The sequence below is a fragment of the Vipera berus genome, assembly GCF_964194415.1.
Source record: "Vipera berus genome assembly, chromosome: 13".
In the NCBI taxonomy this organism is placed as follows: domain Eukaryota; kingdom Metazoa; phylum Chordata; class Lepidosauria; order Squamata; family Viperidae; genus Vipera; species Vipera berus.
The window spans coordinates 8,238,523-8,254,716 of NC_138216.1; the positions used below are offsets into that span (position 1 = coordinate 8,238,523).

General features: G+C 44.4%; 1 protein-coding gene across 1 annotated transcript in view; it reads right to left on the reverse strand.

Moving 5' to 3' along the window:
- Positions 1-16,194, reverse strand: part of NTN3 (netrin 3) — a 113,822-nt gene that overhangs the window by 23,976 nt on the left and 73,652 nt on the right. The window contains exons 4-5 of the mRNA XM_081338444.1: positions 11,226-11,375; positions 8,648-8,701 (exon numbers count right to left, since the gene is read on the reverse strand). Of these exons, the coding sequence (XP_081194570.1) occupies positions 8,648-8,701; positions 11,226-11,375 (204 nt within the window). The remainder of the gene's footprint in view (positions 1-8,647; positions 8,702-11,225; positions 11,376-16,194) is intronic.

A 16,194-nucleotide genomic window follows, 5' to 3' on the forward strand; every position in this document is an offset into this window, starting at 1 on the left:
TCTATCAGCACTTAGCAGACTGTTAAGAGCCCTGGTGGTGCAGTGGTTAGAATGCCAACTGCCAGCAGTTCGATCCTGACCAGCTCAAGGTTGCCCCATCCTTCCATCCTTCCGAAGTTGGTAAAATGAGGATCCAAATTGTTGGGGGGGGACCATATGCTGACTCTGTAAACCGCTTAGAGAGGGCTGTGAAGCACTGTGAAGCGGTATATAAGTCTAAGTGCTATTGCTAGTGTTGACATGGTCTATCTTCCATACCCTATACCCAGGTTGGTGGGTTACAAAGGATAGACGAGACAGAGAGAGAGAAAATCCATGGGAACATTTGACAAAAAGCAAAAGACCTATATTTGAACAAGGAGCAGTGTGTATAGAGAGAAAACCACAGATAATTCGGCAGACTACTTTAGCAGACTTCCTCTGCTGAACTTACCAGAGCTCCTCACTCAGTTATTTTTCCAACCAACACTCTTGTAAGAACCTTCAGCAGACACTCTAACAACATTTGCATGTTTTCTTTTTGGAATGTGACCTGGAAGGACGATTTACTGAAACCAATACCTCGCTTCCACCCTTTTTCCTGATGTATTCCTTCTTTGATGTCCTTCACTGCGGTACTTAACAGCCCAGATGTGGGAGGACGTTGCAGTTTTGCAGTAAGCGGAGGTATTTGCCTGGTTTTCTGCTCCACTGTCTCTCTCTCTAGATCAGGGGTCTTCAAACTTGGCCCTCTTATGACTTCTGGACTTCAACTCCCAGAATTCCTCAGCCAGGATCTGAAAGCCTAAATTATATAAGATCCCTCTGGAGATGGGGTCTTTCTTTTTTGTAGCCCAGGAGAGCTGTTCCATGGCTTATCTTCACCTATATCCTAATAATGCCCATTAAGAGGCAATATACAATCATAAGCCAAGCATAAATGGACTATTTGACATTAATCTACTGGGGAGGCATCTTTTCAGTGCCTCTTGGTGGCTACAGAAAACACCCCTCATTTAAAAATCTGAAGACTCTGAACTCTGACCCTTGATATCAAATTGGGAGCAATGGAACCTTTTTTTTTTGCAAGAAGTGAGTGAAATCACATTCTTTGACCCAGAAGAGCAATTGTGAAAAACTGGGCCAAGTGCCCAAGTGTTGATCATTTGGCTGTGGGGATGCTATGACGGTCGTAATTGTGAGGACCAGTCAGTCTCTTTTTTTCACTGATACTGTTTGAGCAACGTCTGGGTACGAGCTAATCAAAGATCAATAAAGAAGAATATTTGTAGCTTAGATATAGCAGAGGTCATAATACAACAAATGGAAGCAAAGATGGCACTTCCATAAATACAGTCCAAAATATGGATCAGATATGTAGGCGACACCTTCACCATAATAAAAAAAGGCCCAGTTAAATAATCACCCACAAAACCATCCACAAACCAGCTTCAAAGGAATCCAGTTGATCAGAGAAGAAAACAGCCACAGTCTCACTACCCTTCCTGGATATCCTGATCAGCAGAAACCATGATGGCAAACTAGAAACACAGATCTACTGAAAAACCACCCACAGAAACCAAATGATCCACCAGCAAAGCCATAACCCAACTTCCCACAACTGAAGCTGCATAAGAACATTATTTAGAACGGCACCAACACACCGAGAACACAAACGGACTGGAGCAAAGGCCTGGAGACTAAACCATATGAGGAACGGTTGCAGGATTTGCGTTTGGCTGGCTAGTCCAGAGAAAAGAAGGACTATTGTAGTAGCGACGTGACAGCAGTATTCTAGTAGTTGAGAGGTTGCCACAAAGAGGAGGCGGGGGGGGGGGGGGCGGGCAACTTATTTTCCAAAGCACCAGAAGACAGGACAAGAAACAATGGATGGAGATGTGGGGAGAAGAAGGCAGGGCATGAGAATGACAATGACTAGAAAGCAGGAAAAGAAGCTGCAACACACCAACACCCACAATTTTGCAGGAGGCCTGCCGGAGTCAAGACTCCTGCTAGTTGAATTCAGAAGTTGGAACCAGATATTTGTAGGAAATAGGGACCTCTCCGGTGGGAAGGTAACAGCGTTCCGTGCGCCTTTGGCGTCTAGTCATGCCGGCCACATGACCACGGAGACGTCCTCGGACAAGCGCTGGCTCTTCGGCTTTGAAATGGGGATGAGCACCGGCCCCTAGAGTTGGAAACGACTAGCACGCATATGCGGGGGAACCTTTACCTTAAAGTTCCCAAGTTTGGAGACTCCTGGTGGATCTAAGAAAGTGAGGGACCCACTGAGAACAGAACAGACTAGGCAGCAACCTAATTTTGTGGGGTCTCCACACCGGGCAACTTTAAGACTTGTGGACTTCAACTCATCCCATGCTGGCTGGGGAATTCTGGGAGTTGAAGTCCACAAGTCTTAAGGTTGTCAAGTTCTTCTCCCCACGTCTCCCCACAGATTGTGACTCCTACTGCAAGCCAGCCAAGGGCAATTACAAAATCAACTTGAAGAAACAATGGATGGAAACTGGTCAAAGAGAGAAGCAACCTGGAATTAAGGGGAAACTTCCCAACAGTGAGGACAATTAACCGGTAGAACAGCTTTGCCTTCAAAAATTGCCTTCATCACTGGAGATTTTCAAGAACAGACTGGGCAGCCATTGTCCAGAAGGGCTGAAAGCCTCCTGGTTGAGCTGGGGATTGGCGTAGAAGACCTCCAAAGGTCCCTTCCAACTCTGTTATTCTATGTTCTTGAGGAATGTGGGCAAGGAGATGTCTCATTAAACCTAAGGAAGAGCCATCTTGGCTCTGCAGCACTTTACTGTACGGCTCACTCACTAGTAGTTGATCTGGTGGAAGGGATTGGAAAGGCTGTGCAGAAGCAATCTGGATGCGACTGTGTCAGCAATTTGATTGATGGGTGCAGTCTTTCCTGAAGACCTCCCTAACACCCCAAAGGGTGGAACAAATTGCCCTCCACCATCCCATCAAGATACCACTTTTTGCAGTGTCTTATCAATGTACACTGATTATCAGTCTTTGGCCCAGGCAATATTACTGTAATCCATCAATACCTACATAAGTGGCGATTCTTCAGCTTCGTTCCACTGCTGGTCCTCATTATCCTTCCATGTGTTTTCACCTAAGCTTGTTCTGTTGTAGCACTTGGTAATTCTTTTTACAGAAAACGGCACCAACGTTTGCGTTTAAATTGTGCATGGTTTTTTCCCTGAGAAGCTGTAGATTTGCACTCATTTGTCCCCTTGTGCATGGCCTAGGCCCGGGATATTTGCAGGACCGTCTGCTGCCGGGAACGACTTCCCATCGCCCGGTGCGCTCACACAGAAAGAGCCTCCTCAGGGTGCCGTCGGCTAGACAATGTCGGCCGGCGACCCCCAGGGGGAGGGCCTTCTCTGTGGGAGCGCCAGCCCTGTGGAACCAGCTCCTCCATGAGCTCCGGATGGCCCCGGATCTCCGGTCCTTTCGCCGCGGCCTTAAAAGATTCCTTTTCCATCAGGCTGACCTGGACTGACGACAGGCATTTTTAAAATGTTTTTTTAAATTTTTAATTTATTAATTTTAATTTATTTTATTGGGGCTGTTAATTTAATTCTTTTTAACTTTTGTATTGCTGCATTTTATTGTTGTTAGCCGCCCTGAGTCCTTCGGGAGATAGGGCGGCATATAAGTCCCAAAAATAAATAAATAAATAAATGAGAAGATACGATGGGGATTAACACCGTTTGAGCCCTCAGAAAGCTAACATGTGGCAGCCAGAGAAAGCATGCTTCTTTGTGAAACTTTTTTTGGTGTGAAAGAAGGACCGGGGAGACATGATAGTAATGTTCCAATATTTGAGGGGCTGCCACAAAGAAGAGGGGGTGCATGTCTCAACCAGAATGCAGCCGCTCGAGTTGTGATGGGAGTCTCCCAATACTCCCATGTAACACCTCTTCTCCGCGAGCTGCATTGGCTTCCGGTTGCCCTCCGGGTGAGATTCAAGGTGCTGGTGATGACCTATAAAGCCCTAAATGGCGAGGGTCTGGGATATCTGAGGGAACACCTGCTGCCAGCATCAATTTCCCATCGTCCTGTGCGCTCCCAAAGGGAGGGCCTCTTCAGGGTACCGCCGGTCAAGGATTGCCGACGGGCGATCCCCAGGGGGAGGGCGTTCTCTGTGGGCGCGCCTGCCCTATGGAATCAACTGCCAACGGAACTCCGGACTGCCCCTGACCTTCGTTCATTTCGCCGGGACCTAAAAACCTGGCTCTTTGAGCTATCTGGTCTGGACTGAGGGGTTTAATGTTTTTAAATTGTAATTTTAATTTTTGCGGCTAGACTTAATTTAATTTAATTTTAATTTTATATTGTATTGTTTTTAAATTTTGCCTTGTAAACCGCCCTGAATCCTTTGGGAGTAGGGCGGTATATAAACCGAATAAATAAATAAATAAATAAATATTTTCCAAAGCAACAGATGGAAAATAATCAAGGAGCGATACAACCTAGAACTAAGGAGAAATTTCCTGACGGTGAAAACAATTAATCAGTAGAACAGCCTGCCTTCAGAAATTATGGGTGCTCCATCACTGGATGCTTTTAAGAAGAGGCTGGATAGCCAATTGTCTGGAATGGTCTAGGGCAGGGGTAGGCAACCTTGGCTCTTTTATGACTCATGGACTTCAACTCCCAGAATTCCTGAGCTAGCTATGCTGGCTCAGGAATTCTGGGAGTTGAAGTTCATGAGTCATAAAAGAGCCAAGGTTGCCTAACCCTGGTATAGGGTCTCCTGCTTGAACAGGGGGTTAGACTAGAAGACCTCTAAGGTCCCTTCCAAGTTTCTTATTCTATTCTATGGATTTGTCTCTGCCAGGTTTCAGAGACCAAAGGTTTTGATGCTGCCTAGTATTAAGGACACTTGCCGACTGGGTCCCCCCCCCTTTGAAGGAAAATCAGAAAGAAAGAAAACAATCTGTGGACCCTTTGTTGAATTTCTTTGGTCGTTTTCCAAAAATAAAGAGGATTTAAAATGCTGTTTTACGTTGACAAAAAAAAAGCAGTTGAAGGAAACCTGGCAATTTTATCCATCCAGACAAACCTGGTGATAGATTTAGTTTTAGCATGGAAATTTCAGCAGATGTCTATGGAGGGGAAACCAACAAAAAAACATCTGTGGAGCATTGATTGAGTGGGATGATGGATTGAGAGAATAGTAATTTGAGAAGATCGGGTCTTTAAATAGATTCCTTCAGTCTGCAGAAGCTGTCAATAAATCAATGTACAGGAAGGAAGGAGTGGAAGAAAGAGGGATGGACTTAAAAGAGGGATCAGCCTAGAATTTTTATGTGGTCACAAGCAAGCAAAGTCCAACAACTCCCCGCCCCCTTGAATTCCATTGACCTTTATCTAACTCCTACCAGGTGCTAACCCTTAGTTGAGAAGGTTCCTGTGCATAGGCACGAGTAACAATGTTGTTGTTGTTAGTTGCGAAGTCGTGTCCGACCCATCGCGACCCCATGGACCACGTTCCTCCAAGCCTTCCTGTCCTCTACCATCTTCTGGAGTCCCTTTAAGCTCACGCCTACTGCTTCAGTGACTCCATCCAGCCTACTCATTCTCTGTCGTCTCCTTCTTCTTCTCTTGCCCTCAACCTTTCCCAGCATTAGGCTCTTCTCCAGCGAGTCCTTCCTTCTCATTAGGTGGCCAAGGTATTTGAATTTCAACTTCAGGATCTGGCCTTCTAGAGAGCAGTCAGGGTTGATCTCCTCTAGGACTGACCGATTTGATCAATTTAATTGGACCTTCATGTGTAGACCTGATCTTTCTCACTGGACATTCAATTCCTATCTTTACTTCTGTTCTACCCCACTTTCGAGGAGACTCCATGCCTCTTTCCTGATTTTCTATCACTTTCATATTCTCATTCCTCTCTTCATTCTCTTCTCCCACCTCTTAATTTTTGGGAAGGGAGAGCTTCCTAAGCATTTTCCATATATCTCTACGAAATCTGGATTCTCCTGAGCCTGGTGGGATCTGTCTGCTTCACCTCTCTTGTGCAATTTTGGAGTTGTGAGACCTGTTTTTGGAAGAGTAGGTTTGCCATTGGTATGCAGGATACAATAGTTCCCTCGTTCTGTTTCTGTTCCTCAATTTATCCTGCATTCCATTCCTTTGGAATGTTAAAGAAGGGAATTTCTAAAATTAATTCCAGAATTGAACATGCATACTTTCTTAAGTTCTTGCATCTTTCCTGCCCCCTCTTAGTTTCCCAAAAGAGCATGCGTGATTGACAAAACACATGTAAACAACTGAAATCTAAATGTGATTATTCACAAAGCTTTCTTGAAGAGCTTTTTTGGGCCTGTGGGCTTGTGTGCCTGCACGGTTGTACCAAGCCCTTGGTGAAACTTCACTTAAAGGAAATCTCAGTGCACAGTCCCACCAAAATGATCTTTTTTTGTAGGGTTTCATCAATGTGTAAATGCCTGCCAGTAACCGTTTCAAGTTACGTCCCTTCCACGCCACTTTGTCTGGGCCTGTCTGGATGCTGTGCAGTGCTTTCTAGAACCCTTCATGAATTAGGCTGGTTGCATCCAACATCTTCATCAGTGACACAAACAAAGTTGGAAGGGGTGTGTGGGAAAGACACAAATGGAAGAAATGGAAAGTTGCAGCAAGTCATGAAAAAGCTGCATATAGATCATGTATGAACTTGGGAAGAAGAGTGAAAGCATCCACTGATGTGGATGAAGATTCTCAATCCTCCAGGTAGATTTGTCTGAAGGTTGTCTGAAGTTGTCTGAAGGTTGAATTGTTGCAACTGGACTAATTTTTTTGTTGCTAGTTTGAGAGATGTTTTGCTGTCCATCTAGGCAGGTTCATCAGCCAGGGTAAACCAGTTAGAATCAGAATCAGAATAGAGCTGGAAGGGACCTTGGAGGTCTTCTAGTCCAGCCCCCTGCTCAAAAAGGAGACCCTACACCATTTCAGACAAGTGATTGTCCAATCCCCTCTTAAAAGCCTCCAATGATGGAGCACCCACAACGTCTGAAGGCAAGCCGTTCCACTGCTTAATTGTCCTCGCTGTCAGGAAGTTCTCCTTAATTCCAGGTTGTTTCTCTCCTTGATTAGTTTCCATCCATTGTTTCTTGTCCTGCCCTCTGGTGCCTTGGAGAACAATTTGACCCCCTCGTCTTTGTGGCAGCCCATCAAATACTGGAAGACTGCTATCATGACCTTTTTTTCAAAAGACTAACCAAACTCAAATCCTGCAACCGTTCTTCATATGTTTTTAGTCTCCAGGCTGTTCTGTACCAGCCTGCTACCGGCCCTGCAGAAAAGGCAGGAACAACCCCTTTTACAAGAAGGCAAGAGGCTGGAATAACGCCTGCCAAATTTATTGCTACAAAAACAAATAGAACAAGACACAAACCAAGAAACAGGAGCTTTTCAAGCGGTTGCCTTCAGCAAACCAGCCCTCCCACGCATTCCCCCTTAAATACAGTTCAGGGCGTGGCTTCTCTCTGCCTCCTTCTGAGGAGCCCCATTGCCTTCCTCTGTTTACTCCTGATTGACTGCCTCCTGCGTCGGGCGTCCTTGAACAGGGCCAGCCGTGGGTCATCTTCATCCACGCTGTCAGGCTCACACAGCTGGGTCTGCGTCGTGACCAGGTGAGAGGGGCCTGGCTGAGGGCTCTCATCAAGCTGTCCAACCCCCTCAGCAAGCTCTTCAACACCCCCCTCCTCCTCCTCCGAGTCGTCCGACCCAACTGCCGAACCCACAGGCTGACCCTGAATCACAACACAGGCCTTCAATCATCTTAGCTGCTCTTCTTTGCATTTCCCCCAAAGTCTCAGCATCTTTTTTGTAACATGGTAACCAAAACTGGATGCTGTATTCCAGATGTGGCCTTACTAAGGTTTTATAAGGCGGTGCTAGTGCTAATTCTATGCCTCTGTTTACACCACCAAGGATTGTAATAGCTTTTTGACTGCTGCAGAGTCTTGTTGGAATGTACCAACTCCAGCCAACCTCAGGGGTTTCCTCCCCAAAGGGCGTTGCAGTTTGTTGACAAAGATTCTCAATCATCCAGTTGCAATGATTCAGCCTTTCAGACAACTTCGGACAACCTCCATCCATTGTTGGTTTACGTGTCATCAAGGGGCTGCCAACTCTTGGTGACCTCGTCTTCTCCGGGACAGAGGAGTCAAGATTTGAGGAGAAAGTTGTAAGAAGTGGAATTTAGAAGTATGGTGGCTTAGAATACAGATAGTCCTCGACTTACGAGCACAGTTGAACCCACAATTTCTGTGGTTGTGAGACATTTGTGAAGTGAGTTTTGCCCATTTTACGTCCTTCCATCCCACCATTGTTAAAGGCAGTTGATAAATTTTTAACCTGGTTGTTAAGTGAATCTGGCTTCCCCCACTGACTTTGCATTGTCAGACGGTCACAAAAGTGGATCGCACAACCTTGGGACACAGCAACGGTCATAAGTATGAACCGGTTGCCAAGTGTCTGAATTCTGATCATGCGATCATGGGGATGCTGCAAAGGTTGTAATTGCGAGGAATGGCCATAAGTCACTTTTTCCAGGGCTGTTGATCACTAAATGAACAGTTGTGAATCGAGGAGTACCTGTACTCAAATATCCAACCCAATGATTACTTACCTGCTGGTTCTTCAGTGCTGGTGACCACCGATGTTGGGTTGACGACGGGGATTTCTGCAAAAAAAAAAGTGACAAGCTTTCTTAGCTGACTTGCGTTTTCTTCCAAAGTCTGCATGAACGTTAACCCCACATTTTATAAACCAAAGGCTGGTTTTTACATTTAAAAGAGATGGATTTAACAGCAACAGATGCCTGGCAGATGTACTCCACTTGACTAATTTGCAATCCCATGGCTAGATTCATATAACAAAGTTAGACCTACCAGTTAAAGATCTCTTGGCTATAGCTTGACAATATGCTAATCACCGTTAGTTTATTCTTTTTAAAACTTGGTCACTTAATGTCAATCTTGGTTAGACTTCGGAGAGGGATTTGGCTAATTTCATTGGTGAATGTGTGGGTTTACTCTGAAAACCTGGAAAGTGAGTTAATTCAATAACTGAATTAAATGTGTTGCGTGATACTGATAAAATATTTGTCGCTTTTCTGAAAGGGCCTAAAAACACGGTTTTCTCAGTAAGACCATAAACGGAGAGTGAGCCAATCAACTAGAACAGAATAACAAGAGTTGGAAGGGACCTTGGAGGTCTTCTAGTCCAACCCCCCTGCTCAGGCAGGAAACCTTATACCAAGTAGAGATTTGATTGGGTTATTGTTGCCATGGGGGCGGGGGGGGGCGAGGTGTAGAAGGGTTGGGTTTTTTAATATATATATTTAGATTTTTAAATGTTGAAAGCCATTGGAGTCTTGAGTCAGGTGGCCATCTGAATTTGTTTCAGAAATAAATCAATAATAAATCACAGAACAGTTTGTTTATTTTTTCCTTCCAAGAGCAGCACGGAAAGCATGCAGAATGTTTAGAAAAGCACATCTTCCTTCCCCTGTCCTGACCACTTTCTACAGAGGGACGATCGAGAGCATCCTGTCATATTGCACTACAGCAAGGGTCTTCAAACTCGGCCCTTTTATGACTCGTGGACTTCAACTCCCAGAATTCCTCAGCCAGGCATGCTGGCTGAGGAATTCTGGGAGTTGAAGTCCACGAGTCATAAAAGGGCCGAGTTTGAAGACCCCTGCACTACAGTCTGATTTGGAAGCATCCCTGCTTCAGAGGGGAAGGCGGTGCAGAAGAGTGGTGAGGAGGGAAGAAAAGATCATTGGCAGTTCACTTCCTTCTGTCCAAAAACGTGGCACGTAAGGGACACTTGACCAAGGTCCACAATATTGTCTGCGACTCTACGCATCCTCTTTATGACCTGTTTTCCTTGTTCCCTTCTGGGAGGAGGGGGCTTCGTGGTATCTGAAGCGGAACATCCAGATACAGTCACGGTTTTGTTCCATATAGTATTAACATGTGTTATGTATGTATAACTGAAAAAAAATATAAACTATTTCGAGGCCATCTGGCTTTGGGGGATTATGAGTACCGCTTGAGCTGTGATCTTACAAGCTATTTAAAGACAGAGTGAGTGGTAAGGAATTACTGCTAACAAGACATTTGGGATTATAACCTTGGCAGACGGGCAACCTCGGACCTTGGGATAAATTGTATGCTTTCCTTTCTTCTTCTTCTTCTTCTTTTTTCTCCTTTTTATCTCTCCTGTTTGTTTGGGGAGCCTAATGGATTACAAATTTTTGATGTTTGCCTGGAGAACTATTTGCCTTGTTACCTTCTGGGAGGAGGCTCCGTGACATCCGAAACAGAACATCTAGATTCAGTCACAGTTTTGTTCCATACAGTATCGTGTTATGTATGTGTATGGGTATCTCTCTCTCTCTCTGTGTATGTATATATATGGCCCCAAACATAGGACAAATCTTTATTTCCTGTGTCAGCCTAACCTGAAGGCCATCGACAGGCAGTAGTCACACCGGTGACAGCTCATATTTGTGTAAATTTTAAATTGCTAACAAAGAATTAAGGGAGACTGATATGCATTTCAAACTTATTAGTTTTCATCAGTCAGCCATACCCTTCTGAGATTCGAACCTGGGCTGATTACACATTAAGCAGTTGTTTTCACCTCTAAGCCTAGCAAGGTAATCTAAAAATAGTTAACAAGCATTTGTCATATATCTCCCCTTGCTTCTCAGCTAACAAAGCGAGAGAGATCCTGTGGCTTAGAGGTGAAAACAACTGCCTAATGTGTAATCAGCCCAGGTTCAAATCTCAGAAGGGTATGGCTGACTGATGAAAACTAATAAGTTTGAAATGCCTATCAGTTTCCCTTAATTCTTTGTTAGCAATTTAAAATTTACACACACACACACACACACACACACATATATAGTATGTATACGTATATGTATATGTATATAGACAGATAGATAGAGATAGATAGATAGAGATAGTGATAGAGAGATATAGATATATAGATATAGATATATATAGATATGGATATAGATAGATATAGATGTAGATATATATAGATATATAGATATATATAGATATATATATATATAGATATATAGCTATAGATATTCTTTTGAGAGCAGGCAACAGAATTTCATTTTTAATGTGTGCTGGTGAGCTCGCAGTAAAAAAAAATGACAATAACGGTTATCTTATCTTACTCACTAATGCAGGGAGCTACAGGTGAGCGACTTTGCTGATAACCTTTGGCGCAACGATTGCACGTTAAGCCGGTGACGCCATCTTTGCAAGGACATTGCCCGGTGGTTTGGTTGCAGGTTTTCCCGGCTGCGCCGACAGGATGACAATCACATGCTGGAAAAGCAAGAAGGGAGGGGGAGAAAGAGGATGGGAAAACCTTAAAAACGAGAACTTGCAAGGGTATGCACGCTCGCATTTCATAATACTGCATACCAGGAGAGGCAGAGTTATGTGCAAACAGAACCTTGATTCAAAACACATGTTCGCTGTGACGAAGAGCTCCTTCAAGTGTCCCAGTTCTGGCTCAGGATGTTAGCCTGCTACAGAGCTGAGTTAGTTGCACTCTTAATATAACCATGACCATGGGCTCTCTGTGTGGATGCCACTTCCGGAAGTCCATTCTGGGCCTGGGCAACAAAGAATTAGCTACTGGTTCTGCTGAACGGGTGTGGACTGGCTGAATCACACCACTGCTTCTAGTGCCAGGTCAAAACATTGTCAAAACAAGCCTGATGCCTTAAGCGTGACACTAAACTGGTTCTCAAGATATGCAGATATGTAGAAATAGGAAAATATGGCAATATAGATAGATGTGACATTTCCAACTAACCAACACAGATACTTCCTGGAACTACCATCCCCGAACTCTTTTATTCTCCTGGCCACCAGGCCTGATTTCAAGGCCTCCCGAAAAAGGAGCGAAATTGGGACCAGGTAAAGCTGATGAGGTTCAGTGTTCCAGAGAGGAGAGTAAATTTAGATAAATTTAATAAATACACAAAACCTAGAAATTCCAACTTAGATATTATGGGAACTGATGTCAGGACCACCCAATAGGTTCCAGTTAAGCTGATGATTTATTCCTCTTACCTATGCACAAGAATCTAGTCTATTAACAGTCAGCACTAAATTGGTGCTAGATAAGAGTCAATCCAAGAAGGGTTGGATTCGGTCCGTTTTGTGGGAACATAATGATTCCAGAGACAGCACACTAAAAAGCAGAGACATCACCCTGCCAACAAAAGTGCGTATAGTCAAGGCCATGGTCTTACCAGTTGCAATGTACGGCTGTGAAAATTGGACCATAAGAAAGGCTGAGCGCCAAAGAATTGAGTTCAACTATGGTGCTGGAGAAGACTCCTGTGAGTCCCTTGGACTGCAAGGTGATCAAACCGGTCAATCCTAGAGGAGATCAACCCTGACTGCTCTTTAGAAGGCCAGATCCTGAAGCTAAAACTGAAATACCTTGGCCACCTAATGAGAAGGAAGGACTCATTGGAGAAGAGCCTAATGCTGGGAAAGGTTGAGGGCAAGAGAAGAAGAAGGGGATGACAGAGAATGAGGTGGCTGGACGGAGTCACTGAAGCAGGAGGCGTGAGCTTAAAGGGACTCCAGAAGATGGTAGAGGACAGGAAGGCCTGGAGGAACGTGGTCCATGGGGTCGCGATGGGTCAGACACAACTTCGCAACTAACAACAAATGATTACAGGCTGATTCCTCTCTTGACTCCACCCCCGGGCTCTGCCTGCCCTTCTTCTACAGCAGAGACAACATTAGGGCGCAGAGGTCTTTTGTCCATTGTGACAGGTGAACGCATCATTGTGTGTCGTCACCCTGGTTTGGCCTCTTGCATGATTCCAGTGATGGATAGCCCTAAATTCTCAACCCTTAAAAATTGCCTTCTCTTCTCCTGCTAACTTAGCTGCCCTGCTCTAACTAGCATGGATGGCATAGGGTGCTAAGGCTCATTAAAATGAAAGAATTGCAGCTCTGGGAAGGAGGGAAAGAATTTAAAAAAAAAGAAAGAAAGATGAAGGGTAGTTTTTCCTTCCAGTGGAGAATTTTTTAAGTTTGCTAAAAAAATAATAAAAAAATAAGCAGAGCAAAGGAGGCCTGGTTTATGTCAGGGGGGAAATTTCAGAGGGAGGGCTACATTTATTTATAATGCTTGGCTCATTTTTATTATCTGAGAACTAAACAGCCAGGGCGGTTTCTGCCTCTTAAGACTCCCGGGGTTGATTAACAATTCTGGACAAGTCTTGGCCCCAAAAATGACTCGATTCCCTTTTGCTGTGAAACATCGCTCGTTACATTGCCATTAGCATTACATACTTCATTGTGTGGAGATAAAACATAGCAGCATCAGGACTCTGGCAGGTTGGCGCTGCAGTTAGAACTAGCATTTCTACTGGAGCCCAGTAAATGTATCAAAACGGTGTGATTTCTCCGTTGTCATCCAACAAAACATGGGTTGCCGAGGAGCGGGTCTCCTTGGCCATCTCCACATTCCTTCTCCTTGAAATAAAGCACACCACCCCCAAAGTTGAAAGAGATTTATATAGACTGGATTAGCTGCGGAGATGCCAATTTGGAAATAATTATCATAAATTGTAGAGAAGTGGAAGGCATTTCAGCACAGTTGGAGAACTTGTTCTGAGCTCCTACATCTCCCTAAGCCACCCAGTCTGGCTTGTTGGTTTTAGCCTAGTGTGTTATACAGAATTAACTTAATTGTGGCTTGTAAACCATGGTTTCTGGCTTACACAGTCAGAGCCGGTGGACAAGCTTAACTGGATGCTGCATCACGGTGAGCCACCAAAACATACAAACAAAACGAACTGAGCTTGGCTCGTTAGGAAAGGTATCTGCTGGACCTCCAGTGTGAACCCCAACTGATGTGGCTTGTTCGAAAGGTCATGGTTAAAATACTTGGGTTAGCATAATGTGCATAAAAATGAGCCCTTACATTTGCCTAGCCTAATTCGTTGGAACCTTCATGACCTCCAGACAGGACTTAAAACAGGGAAGTCTTTGAATTAAAGGAACATTTTATTTAAGGGAAAATCAGAAAACTGCATCTCACTTACTTTGGCTGTGTCATGTGGGGGAATTCATTGGAGAAAGCAATTATGCTTGGACGAGTTAGCGGTAAAAGGAATCCAGGCCATCCAAGAACACGGTGGGTAGACACCCTCAAAGCTGACACCAGCCAGAGCTTAGAACAACTCAAAGAAGTATTGCAAGATTAGAAGATGTAGAGACACCTGGCCCATAGAATCACCATACAACTGAATGGATATAATCATCATCATCATCATGAGAGCAAATAGAATATATACCCAAGGATTTAGTTTCTAAATATGAGAGAAGACCATCTAAGTGGCTTGTGTGAATTTTGGAGGAAAAACGAAGCTGAACTACATTGTAAAAGCAAAGATTTTGGATTCTGAGAACCTCATGAACAAGTGGAATCATCTAGCAGAAAGCTGAGGAATCACAAGAGATTGTTCTCCTATCAATTGATAGATGTTAGACACCATCTCTCTCTCTCTCTCTCTCTCTCTCTCTCTCTCTCTCTCTCTCTCTCTCTCTCTCTCTCTCTCTCTCTCTCTCTCTCTCTCTCTCTCTCTCTCTCTCTCTCTCTCTCTCTCTCTCTCTCTGCTGTACCAACTTTCTGATTTTCATTATGTGCTATCAAGTCATTTTGGACTTCTAGCAACCCCATAAGTAGACCTTCTCCGTGATAAGCTGTCCCTAACCTGTTCTTTCAAGTCTTCCAATGGTGCACACTGAATCCTTCTACCTTGCAAGCTAGTTGCCCTCTTCTTCTCTGGCCTTCCACCCTTCCTAGCACAGAACCTCTGAGGTCCCATTGGTGGTGGTCCTTAATGGAAGGAAAATGAGGAATTACACTTAAAAGCCACGAGCATCCCACCAACCCGTTTTGGCCCAGTGCCTGTTGGAAGATGGAGGTGGGAGAGGGGGAGATACATATCATGGTTTCCATCAGTGTAACAGTCAAACACAATTCCAAAACCAAACAAAAATGCACACACACATGCACACTCTTCTACCCTCCCAAAGAGAGATGTTATCGTTCCCTTAATGTTCACCAGATGGGATTTTGCCTGAGCACCATGGCCCAGTACAAGGGGTCTTCCTGAAAACACACAGAGAGAAACAAGCTTGCAGCTTCTAATGGGGAACAGATGCAATGGGCCTTATCAGATCTTGGCCAGCATTGGAAATGGACATGTTTCCGATGAGGATATTTGAGGGATTCAGCTGGGATCACACATGGCAGCGGGTGGCGGAGACGTCAGCTGAGGTTGAGTTGTCCTTTAGTCACAACATGCTTTGAAGCTGGAGCCTTGCAAGAAGCTTTTCCCTCTGGGAACCTAGTTGCTCTCTTTCTGGAGGAAATGGTGGTCCAGTTGGACCATCTGTCCTCTTCTGGTGTCCTCTTTCCTTGAAGGCACCTTAGAAGGTTGTCCAGCATGCTAGGCCAAGGTGTTTTAACCATGAAACCTGGATTTTCACCATTGACTAAGATGTAAACCAATTCGTTTGGTTCCTCAGCATGCTGAGGCCAAGTTAAACTTAGCTTAAGTGTATATTTGAATCAAATCTTCAAATTTAGGGTTCATTAATTTCCCACTTTTTTTTAGCCAAGTATTTCTTCTCGAAGCTTTGCAAAATTAAGCAACCAAATCTTGAGAGATCCCTGAAATCATGCCACAGTATATGAGCAGGTGGGATCTGGGGATCTCCCAAATGTTGCTAAATTTCCAGCACTGGCCAATGGAGATTTATAGTTCAGCAACAACAATGGTGTACATGTTCCACATTCCTATAGGATACCTACAGAGTTGACTGAACTGTCATGACATTATGAAGTATAGGAGGCAGCCTAGCTAAATTTGAGAAGCCAAACAGTTCTCTTAAGGTTCTCTGCACAGAATTTCCGAACCAGCAATACACAGGATTGCACACAACCTAGGCATGCAACCTACTTGACACCTATGCAAGCCAATGAGAATTACAAGTTGTATTATTAGGCTTTGAGGACTGTATCTCCTTCCTTCTTCCTAACTTCAGAAAGAGGTGGCCTCCTGAAGTTAGGCCAACTAGAACACACCTGACTTGATGGTAG